Below are 15815 nucleotides of genomic sequence, written 5' to 3'. Positions count from 1 at the left end.
CATCATCTCGGTCTCCCATGTGGGTGGCAGGGGCCCAAGTACTTGGGTCATCTGCTGCTGCCTTCCCAGGCACATTAGCAGAAAGCTGACGGATTGGAAGCACAGTAACTGGTCTCGAACAGGGACTTCGACACGAAATGCTGATCATCACAAGAGGTGGCTTAACTCTGCACCACAAGGCCAGCCCCTGGCAGTTTTTAAATTACAAAAACAGAAGTTTTTGTTTTCTGAAAATTTGCTGAATTCATTTATTAGCTGAGTAGTTTTTAATTTTTGTGATTTTCCAAGCGCCAGATCATGACATTTGTGAAAAGAATCTTACATCCTCCACTCCAATTTGGTTAACCTGTTATTTTTTTAAATATATTTATTTGAAAGGCAGAGCTGCAGAGAGAGGCAGAGAGAGAGAGAGAGAGAGAGACACTTCCCTGCTGGTTCACTCCCTAAAAAGCTGCCAACAGCCACAGCTTCACTGATCCAAAACCAGGAGCCTCTTCTGGGTCTCCCACACCAGTGCAGGGGCCCAAGGACTTGTGCCATCTTCTACCGCCTACCCAGGCCATAGCAGAGAGCTGGATTGGAAGTGGAGCAGCTGGGAAGCAAACTGGCGCCCATATGGGATGCTGGCACTGCAGGTGGCAGGTTTACCGGCTATGCCATAGCACTGGTCCCTAACTCGTTTAATGTTTAAAATTCTTGCAAATTGCTTGGCTGGCTCCCTTTCATGCTGCTGTTCCCTTCTAATTTTTCTTCACTGTGAGCTATTTGAATTCATGCAGAGTACTTTCTTTTGGTTGCTCTACTACTTGGAACTACTTTAAGAATTAATCTTCTGGGCCGGCGCCGCTACTCACTAGGCTAATCCTCTGCCTTGCGGCGCCGGCACACCGGGTTCTAGTTCCAGTCGGGGCGCCGGATTCTGTCCTGGTTGCCCCTCTTCCAGGCCAGCTCTCTGCTGTGGCCAGGGAGTGCAGTGGAGGATGGCCCAAGTGCTTGGGCCCTGCACCCCATGGGAGACCAGAAGTACCTGACTCCTGCCATCTGATCAGCACGGTGCGCTGGCCGCAGCGCGCCGGCCGCGGCGGCCATTGGAGGGTGAACCAACGGCAAAAGGAAGACCTTTCTCACTGTCCACTCTGCCTGTCAAAATAAGTTAATTAATTAATCTTCTGGAGTTTTCTGGTGCCATTTGCATAAGATTTGGGACTGCAATCTTCACAAAGCCCAAACTATTAGTACAAATTCTGTTAAGATTCTCCTGTCACAGAACCCTAGACTCAAGCTAGGCAGACTCCTAGCTGTGTCTATCAGATGAGTTTCTATTGTGAAACCATTCATTGGTTGCATCCTGGGCTTTGTCTGAACCATGAAAATTAAGTACATCAGGTACTTCAACTGTTCTCAAAACTGCTTTATAGATATGTTCAACGTCCTTCTCGGGTTCCTGGTTCGTTTAGGGGACTGAGAGTATCTGCTTTCTTGCGGAGTCACTGATGTATCAGAAACTGTGTCCCCGTCCCCCAGCAAGTGTAGTTGCTTTGTTACAGTTGTTCATCCATACTGACAAATGAAATGCTCACTATGTTGGCATTTTACTTACAGTAATCAATATAGTAAAGGTGGTTCAACTAATAAACTGTAGTAGTTGTACTTTTGTGTTCATACTTTGAGTTGGAAATTTTTTAAAAAAGGAGTACTTTTGACAAAGTACTAGGGAACGTCAAATGTTTATGCAAAACAGGATTAGAACGTAAACTTTTTGTTTCTAAAACTTCAAATTTATGTGAAAGGAAGAATAACAAGACAGAGACAAGCTATCCACTGGTTCATTTCCCAAATGCACAGAACAGCTAAAGCTAAGGTAGGCTGGAGCCAGGAACAGAAAACTTGACTCAGGCCTCCCATTTGGTTGGCAGCAACCCAAGTACTTGGGGCATCACCTACTAACTTTCCAGCTGCATTAGCAGGAAGCTGGATTGCAAACAGGAGCAGAGACTAGAACCAGCATTCTGATGCACCTATTCCAAGCACAGGCTTAACCCACTGCATCAGCAAATGCCTCAAGCCAAAAGTTTCTTTTAAAATCCTTGCACTGGGAGCCAGCGCCGTGGCTCACTTGGTTAATCCTCTGCCTGTGGCACCGGCATCCCGTGTGGAATGCCGGGTTCTAGTCCTGGTGGCTCCTCTTCCAGTTCAGCTCTCTGCTGTGGCCCAAGAAGGCAGTGGAGGATGGCCACCTGCATCTGCATGTGAGACCAGGAAGCACCCGGTTCTTGGCTTCGGATCGGCGCAGTGCCGAACGGAGCGGCCGTTTGGGGTGGGGGAACCAACGCAAGACCTGTCAAATTAAAAAAAAAAAAAAAAAATCCTTGCACTGGAAGCCTTCAAATAGTTCATGGAAAATGCGTATTTGGAAACACACATTTCCCCCACCAAAACAGACATCTCAATTCCATTTCCCCACAAACTTCTTGAAGTACCCTGTTATACATTTGTGTATAGAGTATTTGACTATTTACAGTGTGCCAATCTGATCATTGTTGAATACAAAAGAACCAGAGAGAAATTTGTGCCCTCGTAGCTTACATTCTGGGGTGAGGTTGTGGGGGAACCAACTACTACATGTAAGGTGAATAAAACTGAACATATTGATGTATTTTAGCAAAGGTGCTGTTACTATTTAGGATGACCAAGAAAAACCACCCTCATAAGGTAATATTTGGACAATGCACTACATAAAGAGAAAGCCACATGGTATGTGGATTTAACAACCATCACCACAAAGTCCATTGTCAATTCTTCAGCCAGAGGTTTGCGACTTATGTTGGGATGGGAGGTGGAGGGCAAGAGAGGATAGTACAAGTGATTAGACAAAGTAGAGGTAAAAGTAGTGAAGCAAGGTCATTCACAGTAGCGTAATGGGAAGCCATTACAAAGCTCCAATATGAATGACATGGTTGTGTTTTACGTGCCATGTGGGAAAGATGCTACTAGGTAGGAGGCATCCTACCATCCTTGAACAGCAGACCATTCAAGAAGCTACTACTGAGGGGTACTACACACTGGCTGACACTGGAGTCCTGTAACATGAGTAACTGGGTTCAACTCCTGACTGCAGCTCTTTACAACTAAGACCCCTGGGAGGCAGCAGTGACGACTCAGTCTCTACCAACTTGGGAGACCTGGATTGATTTTTGGCTTCTGCTCAGTCCCTGCTGCTAAAAAGGCATTTGGGGAGTAGAACCGCAGATGGGAGTTCCCCGCCTAACAAAAATAAAGGACACTTTAGATCATAATGGCTGCAGTGAATATATTAAGATCAGCAGACTGAACAAAATTTTAAGTTGAGAGGACAGCCGCGAAATCTGTAGAAGCTAAGAAATTAAGAAATCAAGAATGGTCCAAGTTCTGAGCCAGTGCAACTGATACTTATTGAGGCAAAGAGGTAGGTGGGATAGTTGAGTGGGTATGAAATAGGGCCCCATACAGTTGTTTAGGAGACATGTGGATGTGAGCAATTAGCAATGGTTAGCTGTTCTTGCATGAACATATTCCTGTTTGGCTTTGACACTAGGTATGGTAAACACCAGAACAACTTACGTACAGGCTTAATTCACTGTCTGGAAAAAAAATGACTTTCATAAAACCACTTTCTACAACACAAGAAAAAAAGTAGAGGGTGCTTGAGGAAAGATGGAACTTTTGACAGGCAGAGTGGACAGTGATAGAAAGGTCTTCCTGTACCGTTGGTTCACCCTCCAATGGCCACCACAGCCCTGCGGCCGGCGCACCACGCTGATCCGAAGCCAGGAGCCAGGTGATTCTCCTGGTCTCCCATGCAGGTGCAGGGCCCAAGGACTTGGGCCATCCTCCACTGCATTCCCTGGCTACAGCAGAGAGCTGGCCTGCAAGAGGAGCAACCGGGACAGAATCCGGTGCCCTGACCAGGACTAGAACCCGGTGTGCCGGTGCCGCAGGTGGAGGATTAGCCTAGTGAGCCATGGCGCCGGCCAGGAAAGATGGAACCTCAACTAAAGCATATTTAAAGTAAAAGAACAATGACCAGAAATACTTTACCTGAGTTAAATGAAGCAAGATGGAAAGTAGATTAACAGGAAATAAAGCTACACTGACCATTACTGGACACTTAAAAACATTCACAGCTGATTTCAATGTTCCTAGCCTTTCTAGACTTTAAACATGGTTCCTCCATTTTTTAAAACCAAATACCTTTCGTATTTACTCTTCTACTACATTGGGAGAGTACAAAAAATGTTTATACCTGCCTTACATTATACTTGGTATGTTAAATTCAAACACGAAGTTTTTGACATCTTTATTTTTACTGGGGAGAAAAAGTTGCCTAGTTAAAAGACCACAGAATGAGATACAGGTTCAAATCTTTGTTCAACTATCCAGCTTCAACACCTAGACAGATCTCTGCAACCTGGCCACATTTTAACACTTTGCCCACTGGCTCAATTATGTATACCAGAAATCAAGTTCTATGCATTGTAATATTCCAAGGATGTGGAAATCAACCTAATTACTTAGTATTCATAGTAGTATGACTTCATCAAATGTTACTTAGAAACTTAAGACTACCGGCTGTAGTCTTTCAAGACTAGGCACTGACTCACAAAAAGGTTTCTACTTGGAGCCAGTGTTGTGGCACGGCTGGCTCAATCAATGCCTGAAACATCAGCATTCCACATGGGCTCCAGTTTGAGTTCCAGCTACACCACTTTCAATCTACTTCCCTGTTAGTGGCCTAGGAAAGCAGCAGCAGATGCCCAAGTGTTTGGGCCCCTGCCACCCATGTGGGAGACCTGGAAGAAGCTCCAGGTTTTAGCCTGGCCCAGCCCAGGTCGTTGAGGCCATCTGAAGTGAATAGTTGGATGGAAGAGCTCTGTTTCTTCAAATAAATAAATCTAAAAAGAAATGGTTGTCTACCATGCATGAGCATTATTTGGGAGGGTTCTTTAATGTAAGCAATGGCTTGATTCATTAGGACTGTGGTGGGACCTGAAAACTCCTATTTAAGTAATTTTCCAAATGATGCTGATACATTGGTCTTAGTCACACTTTGAGAACCAACATAATTCTTCACAGACCAGTTTAAGAAGTTCAAATTCAAGCTTACAGAGTTTTAAGTGTGGACTTCATTTGTTAGCTGGAATTACTGAGTAAGACCAAAGTGTCTTTAAACACAGACTTTAATGGTAACAATTCCTTTAAGCTCAATTAACTTTAGTTATTACAAGTCTTAGGCAGATGTCACTATTAGACAATATTTAGTGACTTGCACTGGGTTCCTCATAAAATAGACAAATTCACTTTAAAGTGTAATCAACAATCATTTAACAGTTTTGTTAGGTCAACACAAAACATGGCTGAGTCATCCCCCCACCCCAAAATCACTAACACAGCATGATCAGTATCTTATACTTCAACTAAGCCATTTAAAAAAAAAAAAAAAAAGTGAGTGTTTCACTACCCCTGAGACCACTAGTTAACTGTGGTTCATACTTTAAAATGTGAGTACACCCACACAAGAAAGCAAACTAGTCAGTTTAAAGTAAAATCTGATTATCACATTGCAAACTTGCCCAGGAAAAGTCACTTGAAATGTAAATTTGCTATTAACAGGCCAACTGGACTCTAATTCTTATAGGTTAAAAGAAATTTAAGTTTTATGCATTGAGATTAGGAAATACATAGGAACAGTCAAAATCATTTTTTAATCTGTTAAAAATCCACTTTAGTCCTACACATGGCACTAATGTTAAATTACTAGTTGAGCAAAGAGGGTAAATTCATGGAATCTTTTGCAGATTTCACTGTATATGATCTGAAGTCCAGTGTCCATACATTCAAAAAATGTTGGTTTTCCAGGTCCTTTAAATTACTGTTCTCTTAAACCTGGAGAAGCCTTTATGGCTTATTCCCTAAGAAATAACGAATGAAATGTTGTATAAGCATCATGTCAAAGAAACAGAACTGGACATACCTACTAGTTATGACAATCAATGGTTTAAGGAAGTCAACTCCATATACCTAAGGAGTCTAAGGCTATATAAAGGTCAGTTTTTGAAAGCCAATTAGGGATATACTATATTCTATAAAAGTGGTTTTTTTTTTTTTCGTGTTTGGCTTTCAAGAAATGATTTGCCTACTAATGCTGTTATTTTGAGAATATAGGAGTGTCAAAAGTAATTATTGTGAAAATGGAGCCAAAGAGCAGTTCTTACCTTGCAGAGCAGTATGTTACTAATTCTCACTCACAATTAAATCCAGAGTTTTAACAATACAACATCTACCTTGATAGGAGCCATTCTCTTAAGCAAAAGATAAAATGAAAAAAACTCACTCATTGGAAAAATTATATAGTTGGATTGACTTTTCCCAATGAAATGCTTATGCTTATTACAGAATTAATGAAGCTAGAACATTTTCAGAAGGCATGCATTTCAGTTCCAGTTTAGACAACCATTAAGTCAATAAATCATGTTCAAACTATGTATTAAGATGTTTATAAAAATTAAGCTTTAACACTTATTTCTAGCTTTCCACATCTGTGTGGAGACTAGAAATAAGATTGCACGTAAGTGTAAGCAGTGCAAAACTGTAGAAATGGAGAAGTCACATGTGCAAGAAATTGAATACAAGATTTTAAGAAATTGCAATGATAAATCAAAGTAACTAGGAAAAAAGTAAACTACAGTGTCAGAATCAGGAGAGTGAAGATGGTAATGCCCTTGTTACTGCAGAAGTTAGTGGCACAGATAGCACTTGTCAAACAGAAAAATAATCCAATAGCATCGACTTTTATTCATTCATGTTAAGTCACCTGAAATGATCTGTTTTAAATGCTCATTAATGTAAATGGCTGAACAAATCCATTTCAATGGATACTCAATATCCCACATAGTTAAGTCACTTCAACACAGCCTCATGACAACTCCCACACCAAAACAGTACTTTATTTTGTAAATTTTGACCCATTATTACTCCCAAGTTATGTTTTTATCAGCTGTCAAGTGTACAAGGTGAAGATAAGTTTTAGTTAGATGGGGCTACACCTGGAAAATAAATTTCTTAAAACTCCATATACACGCTTCAAAACTGCTGGGTCCCAAGTCCATCTATGAACTCCAGGGCTGCCAGTATCACGGTGCAGCATATTAAAGCTACACTATCTGAATAGCTTATTAATTCTGCATAAATCAGGTCAAGCAATGTGTCAACCTGTAACAGACTGTGCACTCTAACTGAACATGGCAAAATATTCATTCTTTTGAACTTTACATCATCATTTGATGTCAAACAATGAAGCAAATCCCAACAGTATATACAAAAAACAGCTTTGCATTTACAAAAGATTGTTTCCCATACTGATTAATCCAGGCAGCTAACTCATTGGTTTATGCAACTTTATTGAAGAAAAATAAATCAATTACTAGCAGAGCTATTAGTTGATCACTCATCCATTGACAACTTGCATCATTTATTCAGTGCTATATTAAACAGTGTATTGGAAGATAGATTAACTAATAGCTCCAAGCCTCCTAACAATTTAAATGAAAATTACAAAATGTTTGAGACCCTATTTTGGAATACAAAGGGTGTTTGACTTCCAATTTCCATTCTCTGTAGAACAAGAACAGGTCATTCCTTTATTGACATGCATAAAATACATCACATTTTCTGTTCTGCTGATGCTATAAATTCAATACCAATTCTCCAGCCACATCAGTTATGAGCATAAAGTATATCATGTAACCTCAAATCTCTAACAGTGGAAGGCTTAAACAAGAATGGATGCTGCTAGAATAATGCTGCTTCCTTTGATGTGACAACTGAGCATCCATCTCCCTCCCTCTCAGATGATTTCTTCAGCATGTTAGAGCAGTGAGGAATGGTTTTAGTCTCATAACCAAGTTAGAGTGAAGACATTGGCCACATAATACACATGCTCCATTTTTTAAAAAAATTCTGAATCTTGGGCAACTGTTCTCTTGTAACTACTTTACAGTTTCTAAAAGCAGTTATTGTCCAAAGCTGGAAGAACTTAAGTCTTCTCAGATGAGCATGTGAATGAATGGAGGGAGGTAAACAAAAAATAAAATTAAAAAAGATGAGGTCTGATAGGGGAGCAGCCGGATAAGAAAATCAAAAAAGGAACAGTAATTTAAAGTTTATTCCAGCTATAATGCAGGTTATTCTGACTTTAAGGTAGCATCACATGGCATACTTCTGAGTCCATTCCCGAGATATTCTGTTGTACCTGTAAATAAAGATGATATTTTAAAAAGAATAAAGTGGAAAAAATTATATTTTAAAAAGGAAAACTTATCTTCAGACTCGTTATAAAGTCACCTCTAAAGGCCTTAATTAGAATAGAAGCCAACAAGGGAGACATAGCTTTGGTACTCAAGGCAGTGTGGGCAATGAGAACCTTATGCTTTGAAAGCAGTATTACTTTAACAAACTTAAAATGGCGCTGAGATTGGGAGGTTAACAAAAATCAAAGACCTTTTCTCTATTAGAAACTCATCAACAGAAATGCATTCTGACAAACTTCTAACACCAAGAAAAATATTTTCCAGTTCATCACAGTAATATACAGAGGGACATACATATTCTCTACATCAAGAATTTCCATGAAAGCCAGAACCAAGTGTTTCCTACAAAATTTTACCTGACTCCTAGACTTTGAGAAGTTCCTTGGCTCTGGCTGTTACCAGAAGAGAAAATGCCTTTGAGACTTGGAGAGGGGCAAAAGAGTAAAATATTGTAATTTTCAAGAGGGGGTGGTTTCATTGGTTGTGTTAATCATAACCACATGTGTGGTGACTGGTGCTACTAAGCCCTACTGCCACTCACTGAATGGAAATTTCTAGAAGTACAATCACATCATCTTTGTTTAGTAAGATCCACAGGTAGTTCACACATGAGCAAGGTTATGATTGAGAAATATTTCAAATATTGTCAAATACTATTGAGTTTTCCCTAAACATTCATGCCATAGACTACTTACCCCAAGAAAGACAGTGATAACCTTAAGAAATAAATACACATCAAAGGGCATAGGATATCTTTTAGATTTATAGTTTAAAATTTCAAAGTATTAACAAGCTTCATTTCAAAAATTAAATATGACTCAACTGTTTTTCTAAGCTTTAACACATAAAAGTTCTGTCTACTAGTTCACGATTATGCCATTTTTAAAAGATAGCCCCTCAAGAAGTCACCACTTTGAAACAAAAGGCTTCACTTAGCAAACAGGGTGCCACAAAATATAGCTGACACTGAGGCATGCTTGTCAGTAATGAACATTTAGTTTAGATGCTTAGGCTTTAAAGTGTTTTTCCCTTTCTATACTATCTCCTGGCAAAATTTGAACTGAATTGCCACATTCCGCATAGTATTGGTACAAGGACTCAAGTTAAAATCTAAACACTGTGGTAGTTTAATATAAAGATACTAAAATTTCCACTTCTTAACAAGGGCTATATAACTGCTTTGCCATGCAACAATACTTTTAAGCAATAATGACTACTGGATATACTTTCAAGTTAAACCGAGATCAAGCAGTTAAATGTACAGTTACCAGAAAACTGCCACATCTGTTACCTTTTGTTAGTTAATACAGTGCCTTAAAGCATGCAGCACTCAAGTGCTGGCAGTACCATGAATAAATGGACCACAGTGCAGATCCTCTTACCCTACAACATAGCGTATTTCTCTGTCCACTCTCTTGCTAACCTATTGTACCTAATTGAACAAGTACACTTAGCATTAATTATAACATACGTAAGTTATAACGGTGAAGTCGAACAATAATCAAGTATCTGAGAAATTTAGACCTCAATGTTTATAACAGCATTTTTTTTTGGAAAAATACAACTGAGAAGACTTTCTGCCCAAACTTGAAAATAAAGTGACAAAGTAACACATCAAAACAAAAAGGTTTTAAAGGGCCTATTCACTGTCACACACACTTAAATCTAGTAACTTTTTATACAACCATTTTATTAACTACCTTTCTGTACTTTTTAGTTATTATCAAATAAAAGCATCAAGTCTTCTTGGCACTGCCACAAGTTACAGAATGTAAGCCCAACTCATTAAGTAATACCACATTATTTCCTTAAAGTATTAAAACCAGTATCTCCTCAAACAATTACACACTTACTTATCTCTGTCTGTTTTATAGATCCGTGCAATCTCTGGCACTAGGGGGTCATCTGGGTTTGGATCACATAGCAGTGAACAAATGGATAAAAGAACTGCAAGTAAACACAGAGCTCGTTATTCAGCATCAAAAGTTTGGATGATGTGACAACAGTATTTTAACACACAGGCATTACAAACCTCAACCGTCAAAAGTTAATCTCAATGAGATATAGTTTAATAGAGTCAGGTAAAAGTAAATCTAAAAAGTAGAGCTTTGTTGGCATCAAATTCAATACCAACTAAACTTGAAAACACCACCCAACTCAGGAGTTTCTAAGGTACTCAAATGTCATTAACTTCTTATTTTTTCAAGAGCCTAACTGGATTAGAATTTAAGTAGCTTTTGGGCATTTTGACAGTAGGGACAAACAACTTTACTAAGAACAAGGAAGTAACACACATGCCATGTTATTCTTAAAATCCATTCATTTCTCCAACCCTTAGTTTTATGAGAAAACTCCCAACCATTCCACTAAATGTTATGTCTCCTTGAATCTACTTGAAGATATTATTCTCAAGAGTACTGGTGAAACGAAAACAATGTTAAGACAGAAAACGATAGCATGAAAAAGTTACATGAATGAAGTATGAGGGGTCTTCAAAAAGTTCGTGGAAAGTAAGCATTCATGTACTACATACATGAATAATGTCTGGTGCCAAAATAAGCTTATCTTTAAAATCCCGTAAGTACTATCATATACTGGTTGACATCAAATACAATTTCAAACCATACGCCCAGGTTGGTAGGCCAAGATGCTACAGATATAAAATTACAAGATAAAAGAGACTTGGCTACACAGTAATTGAGGAAAATGTAGTGAGTTTTAGTTCTGACTGAGTTTACTAAGTTAAGCAAAAAATGACTGCTGAGAAACAAGTCATGAATGGGTATTTGGTGTAGAGAGGTAAGATGTCAGCTGGGGCATCCAGAACCTGAATCGAAGTGCCTGGGTGCCAGCAAGGCTCTACTTCAGATTCCACCTTTTTGCAAATGCATACTCCAGGAAGCAGCAGATGATGGCCCAGGTTGCTTGGTCTCTACATGGAGACCCACATTAAGCTCCAGCCCTGGCCACTGTAGAATGATCCTAGAGATGAGAACTATTTGCTTCTCCACACTAAACACATTAAAAAATCATTTTTTTTTTAAAACTTAAATTACTGCAATCTCCTCCTATATTTACAGGTTTTCATTGTTAGTGTATGCTGGCAACAATAAAATCTTTAGATTTAGGTATGAAGGCAAGATTAAAATTTGAAAAATTCTAAGTAACCCCGCTAGGAGATTCAAATATAGTACATAAGCACATGAAAGCTTCTATATGATGTCCTGTTTTACTGCGCACTTTTTAAACTACTTTTAGTAAAACATTACCTATTCCAAAAGTTTTGGAAATGCCCCATGTCAGGAAAACTTTCTTCCCATCAGTTTTTTGTGTGGGTGGTTTTACTTGAGGCAAAAACAAGAAGGAAACCACCAGAATCATTCAAAACAAGACAAAGAGACAGCAAATCTGTCACCATCTAAGATTCTGAGATATTCATGTTACTAAGTAAGCTACTATGGTTACATAAACATCAACTAAAGATAGGTTTAAATAACAGAAAGCAAGTAAGATTTTCCTACAGTGAAAATGTTAAGATTTAAAAGCTCTATTGACTACAATATACCATATTTGCTAAAAAGGCGAGTATGCAATAAGTGGTTTGCAACTGAAATACAAAAAAACAAATAAACTATTAAGTGTTAAAGTTAACTCATTATGCAAAGAATGCCTCCCACCTCAACCTAAATTTTCTTTCCATAAAAGTCTCAGTAATCAAATATGCCAAGAGTAACCCTGATATAAATAAATTAAAACTTGTATTGGGTCGGCGCTGCCACTCCGGGTTCTAGTCCCGGTTGGGGCACCGGATTTTGTCCCAGTTGCTCCTCTTCCAGTCCAGCTCTCTGCTGTGGCCTGGGAAGGCAGTGGAGGATGGCCCAAGTGCTTGGGCCCTGCACCCACATGGGAGACCAGGAGGAAGCACCTGCTCCTGGCTTCAGATTGGCTCAGTGTGCCAGCCGTGGCGGCCATTTGGGGGATGAGCCAACGGAAAAGGAAGACCTTTCTCTAACTCTGCCTGACCAAAAAAACCTTGTATTAATTTGGGAGGGAAAGATCTTCCATATACTGGTTCACTCCCTAAATGCTCCCAACAGCTGGGGCTAGGCAAGGCAAAAGGCAGGAGCATGAACTCAACCAGTTGACTTAGCAGAAAGCTGTTATTCAAAGTAGGGGCTATTACACACACTGGGGAGCAGCAGGTGATACTCAACCCAATTCTTCCACAACGGGTGGCAAGGACCCAAGAACTATTCCCTTTGACATCTTAATCACTTTGTCAAACTCACCTGATACAAAGAACGTCCTTCTTATTCCTTTCCCCACCTCTTAACAAAAAGTGGAACTCAAAATACTGAGTAGATTCAAGGATGAAATTCTTTTAACTATTAGAAAATCAGAGCATCCCAAGAAAGATTTGCTGTAAGTATTTTACCTTTAGAAATAGTTAAAGCAGGAGACCACTGTGATCTTAGAATATCGAGACAAATGCTGCCATTACTGTTAATATTTGGATGATAAATTCTTGTTGTAAATGCAACCTAAAATAAATTTTAAAATCTTTAAGTATTTGATCCAAATAAAAACAAGCATCCTAAACTTAAGTAGAAAACTATGAAATATTAATTAAGGTCACACAAAAAAATTCATATCACTAAAATCTAGTCTATACATATGGAAGAATGAAAAACTGCAACTGATTTGTTTATACATTGTAAGATTCCCCGTAAGGCTATCTGTTTTTAATTAAAAAGGAAAATATAATTTTAGGACAAAAATTTCATTACCAATGATATAATAGCAAGTTCTTTTTAAAACCTTAAGTTCTTTTTATTGATCAAAAATGTTCCACAAACTTGGTGGGAAGTTCTGCATGGCTCAACAATACTGCAAGTATCAAAAAGAGCAGTAAGGAAGGTATTTAATACATCCAAAAAAATAAACTTATGGATATAATCAAATTTACAGACCAGCTCAGTTAGTTATACAGGCACATATTTGACAATGCATTTCCCCTGTATATAGTTGAGTATCGTGTATTTCAGGTGTTGGAAATGTCTGGCCCACCAGCAATAAGACCTGTGAAATCATCTGGCCCTGCCAAGGCACTGCAGAAAAGCTTCGAAATTCAATCTACAGCAGGCTAATTTTTAGGTTGGTAATTCTGTATGGCCCACAAATGATGTTATAAATATAAATATTCAAATAGCCCTTGATGGAAAAAGGTACCTTACACCGATAAGAGACTTCACACTGTATGTTACATAACTCAAGTGTCAATGTTCCCTGTATACCATCTTCCACAGTTATCATAGGTTGAATTTATATTGACTAATCGTATGTACAAACCAATCATCTAAGTGTATTGAGCAATTCCTGTATGTTGTGATAAATTTATAGAGCTATATACACAAAACCACTGAATGACTACCTACCTATACTGCATTGCAGAAATTTTAACCATGTGCAACCACATACCGAAGTTGAGTATCTGATGCCTACTACTTTCAGAGAATAGCAAAAATTATCCAAATCTATATAAAAACATTAAAAAACCCCAAATGTTAGCAAAGCCAAAGACTGACTCAAAATCACTTACACAAATTCTATGAGTTTGTGTATGTTAGCCTCAATTTTATTCATTATAATATAGAAACTAATTTCTAAGAATGCTCTATTTCTCTAATTAAAGCATGTATCCATAATAAAGGTTTTAAGAAATACTTACCTTAGGTGGTTTGAAGGGGTAGTCTGTAGGAAAATGAATTGTCAAAAAGAATACACCGCCTTGATATGGGCTGTCATTCTGACAAAAAAAAAAAAAATTAAAAAAAGGGTTAGCTCTAGAATCAGTGCTTAATATATAAAACATCACCATTTTTAAAGCATTTCTCTAATAAATGAATCAAAACCACCTATTACTTACCCTGAAATGATCTATATTACTTCAAAACTCAGTTCATATTAATGTGAAAGACAATCAAAGCTTACTATTAAGAAATACTAGTTTACTTAAAGTGTTTAGAAAACGTTACTACAAAAATATTCTATATTCTTAAAGAGTGTACTTAACAATGAAGTCTACACACAGAATTATGTATTATACTATAATAGTCTACACAAAGAAAATTAAATAAGAGGAAGGTGAGCGGGATTGGCCTTGTGGCCCATAGCAGCTAAAAGCTGCCACCTGCAACACTAGCATCTCACATCAAATCTCCAGTTCAAGTCCCAGCTGCTGCTTCCAGTCCAGCTCCCCACATTTGATGTGCCTGGGAAAGTAGCCGAAGACAGCCCAAGCGCTTGGAACCCTACCACCCAAGTGGGAGACACAGTTTCAGGCTCCCAGCTTCACTCTTAGCTGCCCTGGCCTAGAGGTGTGGCCACTGCAGCAATCTGAGGAATGAACCAGTGACTGGAAGGCTTTGTCACTCTGCCTTTCAAATAATAAAAATACTTCCTCTAACAGTAAAAGGACTATGCACTTCAACAGGCCACCTAACCTACTGGCAAATCAAATGTCAGGTATTCCAAGTACCACTCATCTACCTTTAAAAGAATAGAAATAAAATAGGCTTTTTAAGAAAATTTAACTTCCAACTGGCTTCGCAAAATTTCTTTTCAAAAACAGAATTCTCCAGTGAGTCAACAGGAACACAAGTTTACAAGATTTGGAAAACAAAGTGGAATATGTTTCTTTTAAAATAGAAAAGACAAAATTTTGGATTTCTATCTGTGGATCAGTACTTGTCTTTGATAGTATGAAGAACTTAATAAATAAATATTAGACAATGTTAGTACAAACATCTGAATTTCAGACTACTTGCCAGGAGTTTCTCAAATTTAACTGTTCCTATTTTATGGTTGAGTAAAATGAGCCAATGTAACTAGTGTACAAATAAATGACAGAAACAAGATTCAAAACAAGACTAAAAAGAGTTGCATAACACTAATCAAAACTGATGATAAAAGATACTGACCTAGTCTAGGACTTTTAGGTTAAAAATTACAAACTGCCTAACTCTGGATTTGGGAAGAACCAATCTGAAGACACATTATAAAATTTATGGTAACTGGAAATTGGTGCTAAGGCTGAGACAGCTAAGCCCCTGCCAGCTAAGCTGGTATTTCATATTGGAGTACAGATTTGAATCCTAGCTGCTACATTTGCGATTCAGCTCCCTGCTATTACACCTGGGAAAGCAGCAAAAGGAGGCACAATTGCTTGGGCCCCTGCCACCCACGTGGGAGACCTAGACTGAGTTCATGGCTTCTGGCTGAGACATGCCCCAGGCCCAAACATCGCGGCCATCTGGAGCATGAACTAACGGACAGAAGATGTTTCTCACATTAGAACAATTACTCTAACTCTTACCACGAAATGTGAGCCAAAGAATTTTTTAAGAGCCCGAAGGACTTCTACTCTGGTACAGACACATGTACAGAAAAATGTTACAGGTATGAAAAATG

General features: G+C 38.6%; 1 protein-coding gene across 39 annotated transcripts in view; it reads right to left on the bottom strand.

The window, feature by feature from the left end:
- Window positions 1–5198: 5198 nt before the first annotated feature.
- UBE2D3 (ubiquitin conjugating enzyme E2 D3) overlaps window positions 5199–15815 on the bottom strand; it is a 36850-nt gene continuing 26233 nt past the window's right edge. For 11 of the 39 annotated variants that reach the window (XM_070047796.1, XM_070047804.1, XM_070047797.1 and 8 more), the window contains 6 exons: window positions 14074–14151; window positions 12781–12886; window positions 11615–11689; window positions 10199–10292; window positions 9728–9777; window positions 6807–8287 (listed from right to left, as the gene is read on the bottom strand). In XM_070047796.1, the coding sequence (XP_069903897.1) occupies window positions 9729–9777; window positions 10199–10292; window positions 11615–11689; window positions 12781–12886; window positions 14074–14151 (402 nt within the window). In that variant the 3' untranslated portion in view covers window positions 6807–8287; window position 9728. Of the gene's footprint in view, window positions 8288–9727; window positions 9778–10198; window positions 10293–11614; window positions 11690–12780; window positions 12887–14073; window positions 14152–15815 lie in introns of all 39 variants that reach the window. The other 28 variants (XM_070047821.1, XM_070047817.1, XM_070047818.1 and 25 more) reach the window with 6 other exon arrangements.

The sequence above is a fragment of the Oryctolagus cuniculus genome, chromosome 8 (genome assembly GCF_964237555.1).
Source record: "Oryctolagus cuniculus chromosome 8, mOryCun1.1, whole genome shotgun sequence".
NCBI lineage: Eukaryota > Metazoa > Chordata > Mammalia > Lagomorpha > Leporidae > Oryctolagus > Oryctolagus cuniculus.
The sequence above is the reverse complement of the archived record's forward strand: the minus strand, read 5'-3'. Positions and strand labels throughout refer to the sequence as shown.